This window comes from Poeciliopsis prolifica, unplaced genomic scaffold, assembly GCF_027474105.1.
Source record: "Poeciliopsis prolifica strain line A6 unplaced genomic scaffold, Auburn_PproV2 SCAFFOLD078, whole genome shotgun sequence".
In the NCBI taxonomy this organism is placed as follows: domain Eukaryota; kingdom Metazoa; phylum Chordata; class Actinopteri; order Cyprinodontiformes; family Poeciliidae; genus Poeciliopsis; species Poeciliopsis prolifica.
This window is the reverse complement of record NW_026562453.1, coordinates 535,117-546,011: the sequence shown is the minus strand read 5'-3', so window position 1 is coordinate 546,011 and position 10,895 is coordinate 535,117. Positions and strand designations below refer to the sequence as shown.

Genomic DNA, 10,895 nt, shown 5'->3' with positions numbered 1-10,895 from the left:
TTTAACACTAAAAATCACATGTTGGGTCATTACTTTGATATATTTCAAACATTTATTTTTGGCCATTTTGATTATTTTCTCAATGAAAACCTATAAAAAATAATTTTACATTAAAACTAAGATTTTCAACACATAAATGTACCTGAAAGTAGAGTGAAAAAGTATTTTCCCCCTTACAGTTTCTCAGCATTATTTTTTCAGTGTTTCAAATGATCAATTAAAGATAGTAAAAGTAACTAGAAGAAGTGATTTTAATACAATGATTTTATTATGAGTATTATTTTGACTATTTAAAAACCTGAACCTAATAACTGGTTTTATTTTAACTTCTCTGGGGGATTTTCAAGCATCCACAGCCTGCTTAGGGTCATGCTACAGCCGGTCTGGACTTCTCCTAGGAAAGATGTTAAAACATCAATCTTTGTCTAGTTAATCTATGTAATCTGCTGAAATAAATCAACTTTTCAATAATATTCTAATTTATTAAGTTTGTACAATGAGCTTTAAAATGCTGAGGGAAACATAGAAATGACAAAAGGACCAGCAGAGCTAATTACAGGTGAGTGGAGGCAGCAGGGGAAGGAACAGGTGAGTGAAGTGGGGAAATGATGAGCAGCTAAGATCAGGAGAATAATGGCAGTCTGAGGCAAGAAACTATATAAACAGAAAACCTGAACCATGAACAGAAATAATCTATCAAAAAAAATCACAAAGAGAACAACTGAACTTAACACAAGGAATAAACTACAATGACAAGACACTAAATGTCCTGACCGTCATACTGCCACTACCGTGTTTGACTACGGCGTTCTTTTCTGAATTGATTTATTCCTTGTTTTCCTTCTTGCTCAGCCTTTTTCTTATCATGTCATGAACTCTGATCTCAACAAGTGACGCTTGTTGTCTTTGTGTAAAATGTGGGTTGGAAAAAAAAAGTTCTCCACTAAATGAAGATTAAGATTAAAAAATATCAATGTCCTCTTTTGTCTTGCATCCAAAGATTTCTTTACATTGGTGCATAATATGCAGCCTTTTCAGGTCTTTTAGCCTCAGACCAGTTCTAACTGGACCTCAGTGTGGCTAATGGACCAAGACAGTAGCCGTACTTCCATCAATGTTTATTAAAATATCATATTAGAAAAGGCTGATGGAAAAAGGAAGAGTTGGAATAACTTCCTCAATTTTGCAAAAATCTCTTTATTTTCTCTTGAGAAAGTTTTGAGACGGAAACACATTTGCTACTAAGTTCTGACAAATCAAACACCCCCATCTTTTTGTGGGTCTGTGGGTTACCAGACCCACAGACCTTGAAAACTGTAAAAGTCCAAACCTCTGTTGGAGAAAAGGACTTTCTCCATTTGTCTGACTTTCTTCCATGCTAACTTGCAACGTCAACTTCCTGTTTATTACAGTCATGTGTAGCGCCAACATCTGACAAAATTACCCTTTGCATAGCCTGGTTCAGTCGCTCCAAACCAGTAGATGGAAACATCTTGCATTTCCTTTTCTGTGACATTTTAAATTTGCTCTGTGTTGGATGAAAACATGGCTAATGTTGTTATAGTCAGTTACAGAACCATAAAACATATGCACTCAATACTTGGGGAATTTGCAGGCCAATCAAGCGCACTAATTCCTTGGTAGCGATTGGAAAATCTTCTTTGCTTTCGGCTTTTCCCTTACAGCTAATCATCTCTATTTAGTCCCAATTGGTACTTTTGGAAACTGAATCACTGAAATAATTTGTTTTTAATAGCATTCTGATTTGTTGAGATGCACCTATATTGGGTAATCCTCCTGCAGAGGAGGACCGGTTTTAAATAACTGCTGGAAACATGACGACGCACGCTGAGAAGACGCCCCGGTGAAGAGGACAGACAGAAAGCAAGGCCAGGCCTGTAGAAGGGCAGGGGGGCGGTGTGAGGGCCAGGCCTGTCTGGAGAGACGCAGTCAGGGCCAGCGTAGGAACTGTGCGGAGCTGCGAGGAGACGGCCACCTCCAGATGGCGGCTGTTTGATTGAACAGGAACGGGAAGCAGCTGCAGACAACGTGGAACCCCCTCTCTGCACCCATGCTTGATTGGGACTCTGCAGGAGGGGGGAGTACTATTTGCATGAGAGGGATATTCTGGCCAACCAAATCTGGCCCGACCCGAATCCCAAATCTCACTTCCCCTTTTCGACCCTTTGCTGACTAAAATACCCTTCAAGAAGCAGACTCAACCGATTCCAGTTGTGGGCTCGTCAAGATCCGAATATACGAAGCATTTCAGCGTTTACGGGACACTTCCCTGCATATGATTAAACTGCAAACCCACCAGACTTCTCACTGATATGAAATATAGAGTCAGCAGTAAAAACGTTTCAGATATATTTCGTTTGAAGTGTAAGAAATTTTTTTTCCCTCCAAAATATTTTCTAAACACCCTGGAAAATTATGATCAGATCTGAAAGTTACAAAACACAGAAACTGTTTTTTTCTCCAATTATTCACAAGACATTTTGATGAGCTGAATATTTTTAATTTGCTTCATGACGGCTGTTAGCCACTTCTGATTTATATTATACCACATAAGTACATGCAACCACATGAACCTCCACATCTATTTAGTTAAGATGTTTGAAAATCCTCAAAATAAATTCAGATATTTTGCAGAAGTATAATCTCACACTGAAATACTTTTAAAAATTTAGAAAAATAAAACATTTAGGAATAATTTTTATTGATCTCCTGTAACCCAGCAGTAAAGGGTTGTTTCCACTGCATCTTTTTTTCATAATGTCAAACCAGAGCATGTATTTCAGTAAACTGTAGTCTTATTATTTTCCAGAAAATTTCTCGTTTTGACTCAGTTACTGTTGTTTGTATACATGAATCATATCCAGCTCAGCTATAAATACAAACAAACCCACATATTCTCTGCAGTCAGATCTTGCCTTTGTAATATTGTGGAGCAACAGACGAAAAACACAGATCAGGAGCAGATGTCAGCAAACAAGATGAGAGAATTTCACTACCAAACAATACTTAACATAACTTATTCCTATGATGCTACATTAGAATATTGGATTTATATTATTCCGTGTGTAAAATTAAATCATTTCAGTTTTTTTTTTCAGAGATAAAATAGTTATGATGAGGATGTAACCAGTGCAGATTTCAGGCCTTATCTTTCAGTTCAGTGACACCAGTGGTTGGTGGTGGAAGAAACCAATGCAAGTGGCTCAAAAATATTCTGAACTGAATTCTCCGGCGGAGAAAAAATAATTTTTTGACTTACCCAATTGCTACCATTTGCTAACAGTTGAAAATGATTGTAAATAAAATCAAAATAAATATAATTTGGGTAGATTAAATATTCTTTAATTCAGAAAGTATACTAAGGTCATGTTTGCTGTGAATTTGCGAGTTTCTGGTGCAGCCAGAAATCTGACACACACAAGTTTCCGCTAACAGCCGTGATGGACGACGAAGCTGCTCCTCTGGGCCCCCTGGGGTGAATCTGAAGACTTGTGGTGTTCGAGTGACACTGAAAGGAGCTAGCCTAACAAAGAAGCTATTCAAGCCTGAAATAGCATCTAAATACTAATGTAGCAGCTAACGCTAATGTCAGTGTCCAAAGTCCACATTTTTAATGAAACTCCATAAATGATCATCAGTTCTGGAAACACTGGAAAGCTGAATGGGTAAAATAACACCCTGCTCCAATCTGATGGCGGAAGAACATAAATAACAAATTAAAAACAATAAATGTCTTTGTAATTGTGCTAATTTGTCATTTATTTCATAATCTCGCAGTAAAAAGGGTTCATAAATTGAAAATGTTGCTGATTGTATTGATATATATGTTAATTATAAAGCAATTAATTAATTACAGACCCTGCAATTAACTTGATAAAAATGATTAATGAAGTCCCACCACACACACACACACACACACACACACACACACACACACACACACACACACACACACACACACACACACACACACACACACACACACACTTAAGATTCTTTCTGGAGAGGTGCTGTGTAAGTCGTGAACGCCCCGGCCCAGATGTGAGCACCACTACAGGCTCTCACCATATGGCACACTTTTCAGCTGATACTCACCGGACCCGATGGATCCCGTCAGCACCAGAGGAATTCTGTGCATCTGTCCCGGTCCAGCTGTGAGGAGTCCCCGTGTTCGGAGAAAGACCCCGGGGTGTGTGTGTGTGTGTGTGTGTGTGTAGGGTGTGTGTGTGTGTGTGTGTGTGTGTGTGTGTGTGTGTGTGTGTGTGTGTGTGTGTGTGTGTGTGTGTGTGTGTGTGTGTGTGTGTGTGCGAGCAACTGATTTCACTGTTGGCTAATTCAACAAAGTTTCAATAGAGTGGCCAAGCACACAAGTCTGAAATATTTATCAGGGACTTGACAAAAAGATGAAAAATAAATGAAAGTCCTTTTTCATGGTCCTCCAGATTTTCAAAGATTTGCTCATTAATTCTGCATGAAAATTTCATTTAATTTGTGCACAGGCTGTAAAAGTCTGCTTACAGCTGAGCACCAAAGTATCCACACCCTGAGAACTTCTCCACTTTTATCACACTGAAATAAAAAACAGCAACATAAAAAGCGAAAGGTGAAAATTCTAATAGGACTGATTTGTCTTTCTATTCAGCCCCTTCACTCTGACACCCCTAAAGCAATCCAGTGCAACTAACGGTCTTATGAAAATGAACAGTTCCCTTCATAATTTAATACTTTTTGCTTTAAGCTTTGTAAATAAAATTGATATATGTTGCCAGAGCACAAATAATTAAATTAAGAAACTCTGAGTCGTGGAAAGAGGCTCAATATTTTTTTAATTGAGTTAATTGCAGGCTCTAATTATTTAATCACATTTTTTATCCAAAAGTACATAGACAAAATAATCAACATTTTCAATTCAAAACATATTTTTGCTGCTAAATTATTAAACAAATAAAACATATGAGCTGAACATTGTTTTTGTTTTGTTTTCAAAACAAATTAAAATGTGGACGCTGTCTGTGCTATTTTAGGCTTACATAGCTTCAGTAACAGTAATTCTTTTTATGACAAGTCTTTTTCAGCGCGCTACTCGATCATTTGTAATCAAAAATGAATCTCCAATGGACCAAGAGAAGTAGCTTTGTTGTCCATCTGTTGTTAGTGGCTGTAGCTTATGCATCAGATTTACGTCAGAAATGCAACCAGAACATTTGTAGTTTTTTCTTTTAAAAGGTAATTAATTGCATTAAGTATTGCACACATCAGAGCATTCAGGGAGAAGTTTAGGACAGGATTAGGGTATAAAATAACATCCTGGTACAACTATAAACCTACCAGGTCGTTCACTGTGTGGAATCACCTTTCTTTATCAGAGACGGGGAAGCTGGTCAGAGTTGAGTCAGGCTGCATGAGGAAGACTGGGGTGGAGCTTCAGCTTCCAGCAGGACAACCACCCTAAACATACAACCAAAGATATGCAGTGGTTTAGACCAAATTAAATATGTGTTAGAGTGGTCTAGTCAAAGTCCAGAACTAAATCGAAATGAGAAATTGTGGAAAGACTTTAAAATCAACACTTCTGTTGATGTCTGTCAGATGCAATTTGTGGATGTGACAATGTGAAAATGTCCAGTGAGTTAAAAAATTATCCTGTAGAGAAAAACTACCACAAAACAATTGGCAATTATTCCAAATTAAGATGTTTTAACTAATCATCAAGAATCTGGATGAGAATCTGAGCTGAAACAGGAACATGGATGTTTATTAGCAGTCGAGCTGCAGAAGCAGTTTTTTTCTGTTGACTCCACGGCTGACTCTAACAGGAAGGGAGGAAAAGCACATGAAAACTTTTTTTATTATTCATGAAACTTAGGATTCTCTCAGTGTTGCTCAACTTCCGTAGATATTATTAATACATCCAGAGTCAGGAAGATTTCAGGACAGGGAGACTTGAAGGGATGACACTGCCCTCTGTGGATCAGACCAGCAAGGAGAACCGAGTCGCTGAGCACAGAAAGGTTTTCAGTTTTTATTCAGGGTTATAAACTTTACAGATATAAAATTTATAATTTTGTGACATTTTGAGAAAATCTTCCTAACAGAATTTGTGCTTTTCAAAAAGTACAAAAATAAAAGGTGGAACATGCTTGGTGAAGCCAAGAACATGAACTTCAAATCACGATGCAATAGAAAACAGAAATAAGAGTTGAAAGACCAAAAACCTTCAGGAAAGTTCATCCAAACACAGATGAGGAAAAAACAAACACCTGAGCAGCAAACCGGATTCAATGTGAGGAGCCATTTCTAGAATAAATCCTTTAGCTAAAGTTTCATATCCAAAGCTTTTCAGGTGGATTTGTTGCATTTCTCAACCACAGCTTTAAGATTTTTACCACCGATCAAGTTCAGATACCTCCAAGCGCTGCCCTGCTGGAAACAAACACTGGAGTCATTAACCCACCATAAAGGCGCTAACTGGTAACCGTCCAGTTACTGGTACCACGGTCTGCCTAAGAAGAGTTTTTATTATTACTATGGTATAAAAACTGCTGAACTGAACATAAAATGAGGAGATTCCAGGAAAATAAATATCCTGACTGCATTTAGCATTCAGCCCCTCCCCCACTTGTTGACAGAAGGAGAGAAAGTTCTTTCTGTGGGAAGAATAAATTTGAAATTTTCTGTGCAAGAATTTCTTTTTGATTACTGAATATATCAAGTTTTAATCTTTTTTTTTTGCAATGTGTATCAAATTCAAAATAAATACATTTTCTTTTCTGTTTTGTGTTATTAACATGAACTCAAAGGTCATGCCTTCCAGCACTCATAGATTTGATCTCCTGGTCTCAAGCGGAAGCAGATGAGTTCACCGTCCGCATCCGAAGGTTTTGTTCCAGTCCTCGTACAGCTCCAGGTCCTTCGCCGACACGCTGGGTCGAACCGTCTTCAAGGCCTCCTGGAAGTCGGCGTAGAGAATCGGCCTCACCTGATCTGCGCTGATGGTGGCAATGTCGTTGAGCTGGATGCTGCGTATGGGGCCCAAGGCGGCTTCCCGGCACAGCTGGGTCATGTCGGCGCCGGAGAAACCCTCTGTGGCCGCCACCACACTCTCCAGCTCCTGTCCTCTCAGGTGGTTTCTCTCCTGCGCCATGAGGTTGGTCACGATCTGTCGCCGGGCGCCCGCTTCGGGCAAGGGGACGTACAACCGCTTCGCCAGGCGGCGCCGAGCGGCCTCGTCAATCTCCTGGGGCCGGTTGGTGGCGCCGACCACCAGGATGCGATCATCGGCTGCAGTGGCGGCGCCGTCCAGCTGAACCAGGAACTCCGTCTTTATCCTGCGGGACGAGTCGTGCTCCCCGTCTGTCCGCTGGGACAGCAGGGAGTCGATCTCATCGATGAAAATCACCGCAGGTTGGTGGCAGCGGGCGATGGCGAACAGCGCCCGGACCATTTTCTCTCCTTCGCCCACCCACTTGGATGTTAGCGACGAGGCGCTGATGCTGAAGAAGGTGGCACCGGACTGGCAGGCGATGCATTTTCCAATGAGCGTTTTCCCCGTTCCCGGGGGCCCGAACAGCAGGATGCCTCTAGGTGGCCCGCGGAGCCCGGTGAAGATGTCGGGACGCAGCATGGGCCACACCACAATCTCCTTTATGGTCGTCTTAGCAAACTCCAGGCCAGCGATGTCGTCCCAGGACACCGGCGGGCCATGATCCATGATCTCACTCATGATCAGCTCCACTATTTTTGGCTCAAAGTTCTTCAGTCGCTCGTCCAGGATTTGAAGTTCTGGGTTGGAGTTTTTACTGCCGTCTTCCTCGTCCGGCCGGGGCATCGGTGACACAAACTTGGAGAACGCCCCTCGAGATCTGTTGGCCCCCAGAGACTTTTTCACGGCCGCCGCCATCCCAGGCGGGTGGCCTCTCTGGGGCTGGTAGGAGTGTTTCTTCTGCTGATCGACGATGAACTGCTCCCGGGCGGTTTTGAAGTTGCTCAAGGCGCGGGGTTCGGTTGCCCCTGGACCTCCATGTTGGCCGCTAACGCCCTCACTTCTGTCCGAACTGTAAAAGTTCTTCCGTTTGGATGGGTTTGAGGAGGGGAAGAAGGTGGACTGATGAGTTTGTGCAGCTCCTGAAGGACCAGATGAAGAAGAATGACCAAACGCTGACTGAGGTCGTAATGCGGGTCGAGGGACAACGCTTGAATTAACTACGATTCCATCTGAAGTTCTCGTTCTCTCTGTTAGATTCCTGGTAACGTTGTTAACCTCCGAGCTGGTCGGTGCTCGACTGGCTGTAGAAAACTGAACCTGAGCTGCGGCGGGGTCCCCTCTGCTCTCGTATCCCACAGGTATGTCAACATCTGCTGGGGCCACCAGGAAGCTTGATCTTCCTGAACTCGCCTGAATCATCCTCTGCACCGAGGGAATCTGCAGCATGCTCTCTGCCGTTAGCGACGACACCCATTTGTCGCTGAGGTTCCTCTGACTGCGGGCCAGATGGAGCGCGCTTTCTGCATAGTTGTTGAGCCCCGTTTGGGGGTCATCCGAGTCCAGCACGGCGGCGTAGCGCTCCGAGTAGGTCCTGAGCAGACCGGCCGCGCCGGCCTGAGAAAGCTGGGAGCTTGCCCATGCATACTGAATGGAGAGGATGTGGGCCCGGTAGGCGTCGGCCTTCTGTTCAGGTGTGCAGCTGCCAGATGAAATGTCTAAGGACCTGTGCTGCCATTCCTCCAGGTGTGCGCCGCTCATGCCTGGTCTGCTCCGGCCTGATGGAGGAGAGGGGACAAACGTTATGAAAAATACATGACCTCTGTCAACGCCAAACGCTCCACATCTGACGCAGACGGAGAAAAATGCTCTTCTTCATAGTTTGTGATGAAAAGAAAAAAAACACAAACAGGATTCAGAGGAAAATAGACATTTTAGTCTCTCCAGGATTTCACACTGTGAAAAATCACTGATTTTGTGGTGCTACTTTGAAAATGCTCACAAGGAATTTGTTTATTTTTTCCCTTCCAAACTATAGAAGAACAAAACGAGCAAAAATACAACTGACAGACAGACTGGACTGCATTATGTAACGTTCATAAAAAATGTTTAACATAATAGTTAAAACGGTTTGTTATGAGACAGATGATCAGTGAAAAGATTATCTGACCAAAAACAACCAATCAGAGACAGGAGGAGGGTCTTAGCACTGTCTATCAAACTTATGCACTTGCTGCTAAATGGGCTACCTGATGTTTATAGTCCCAGTTACTGGGTGTCGATAGCAATCACTGTAAATCACATTTCTTAGTGAGGACACTTTTAGGGCCAGTAAAATTATTTCCAAATAATTTTAGTATTTAACAACCTAAGTGATCTAAAACAGGGAAACTTAAATCTTACTTATCAGACAGGGAGGAAATGTTTGTAGAGTGTAAATATCTGATTTCAGCTGCTGAAACTATTCAATGTATCTTCATTCTATTATTTGCATATAACTGTACATTTTAAAAAATGTTATTTCTCATTCTAAGCAGTTGGAACAGCAATAATCAGCAAGAGCAAAATCACAATTTCACATACATTTACAGCAACTCCCAAAAGTATTCATACCTCTTGAGCTTTGACACATTCTGTCACTTTACAAACTTTGTTGCTATTTTAACTAGCAAACTGACACAAAGCAGCACATGTTATTACATGTGATGTCACTTATGTTTGTATTTAACCTCCTATACTCTGACGTCCTTAAATAAAACCTGTTGCAACAGGAATCTTCATACATTAGTAGAGTCCAGATATGTGTAAAGTTATCAATCTCCATATAAATCCAGCTCTGTGAAATCTCCAGATGTTTGTTAGAGAAGGTCAACCAATAGGACTAGGAAGGAGAAAGTCAATGTTGAAAGAAAGCAACACAATGGAGACATTTTATTTCCAGGAAAACCTCTGAAAACTTTTCAAGGGAAGTTCAGCCTGGGGATTCAAGAAAATATTCCATGTCGGAAACTTCCCATAGTAATCAATTCTGGGAATATTAATGATCTTATTCAAACATAAACATGTTGTTTGGCATGTTTCCAAGCTTACATGAAGAACTTTGTGGACTTTCATGGAGTCCCAATAATATACCACGGTTTGCTGTTGTGAAGAGACAAAATGGGGAAGTTTATGCTAAACAGATATTTACTAACTTCCATAAGTTCATGTCCTCCAGACGTGGCCTGTTTACAGTTAAAAACACGTCACTGCTCAGAAAAACCGGAATCACTTACAGTCGGGACAGCCTTCCTGTTAGCTCTCACCAGGTGAAAGATGCTAAAGGAGCAGCCAACTTTACCACGCTAACTGTTACGACCACTGCTCCACTTTAAAACGCCATCATTGTACTCTGGATTCCCGCCACTCGGCTTCCTTTTCCGTGACGTCACTTCCCGTCCCAGTTCTCTCTGAGACCCACAATGAATTTTAATGAATTTAGGAAAATCAGAGCTAAATATAATACGTTTTTTTTCAAACAGCATTTTTTTTGTTTGGATAAAAAGTAAAGGTAACTCAATTTAAAAAGTTTTCTCAACAAGAATAGAACGAGACCCAAAACTTGTTACACTTAGTCGTTCATATAAGTTATAATTCAACAAATATTCTCTAAATTATGTTTATTGTTTAGTATAAAGAATATTATTCATTTTAAGACTTTGTAATATCCTTTCAAGTTGTGAATGACTATCTTTCAGTTTGAACAAAGGTTTACGTCGCCATCATGTGGCCTGAACGCGATAACCGCAGATGACTCGCCGCCATGTTGTGAGTGGCAACGTTGAGGAGCCCAACAGAAGCTGTGCAATATTGTACTGTTTTATTAAGCTGTTGCTTTATTGTGAATCATTAG

General features: G+C 41.2%; 1 protein-coding gene across 1 annotated transcript; it reads right to left on the bottom strand.

Annotated features, from left to right (window-relative positions):
• Nucleotides 1–5,732: 5,732 nt before the first annotated feature.
• Nucleotides 5,733–10,399, bottom strand: fignl1 (fidgetin-like 1). The gene is made up of 2 exons (XM_055021637.1): nucleotides 10,279–10,399; nucleotides 5,733–8,781 (listed from the first exon to the last, which is right to left on the bottom strand). Exon 2 carries the CDS (start codon nucleotides 8,762–8,764, stop codon nucleotides 6,881–6,883), a length of 1,884 nt encoding a protein of 627 aa, XP_054877612.1. The 5' UTR covers nucleotides 8,765–8,781; nucleotides 10,279–10,399; the 3' UTR covers nucleotides 5,733–6,880.
• Between the last annotated feature and the right edge of the window lie 496 nt (nucleotides 10,400–10,895).

What these genes read in the sequence shown, in the direction of transcription:
- fignl1 (XM_055021637.1), bottom strand. Translation starts at nt 8,764, where the DNA reads ATGAGCGGCGCACACCTGGAGGAATGGCAGCACAGGTCCTTAGACATT.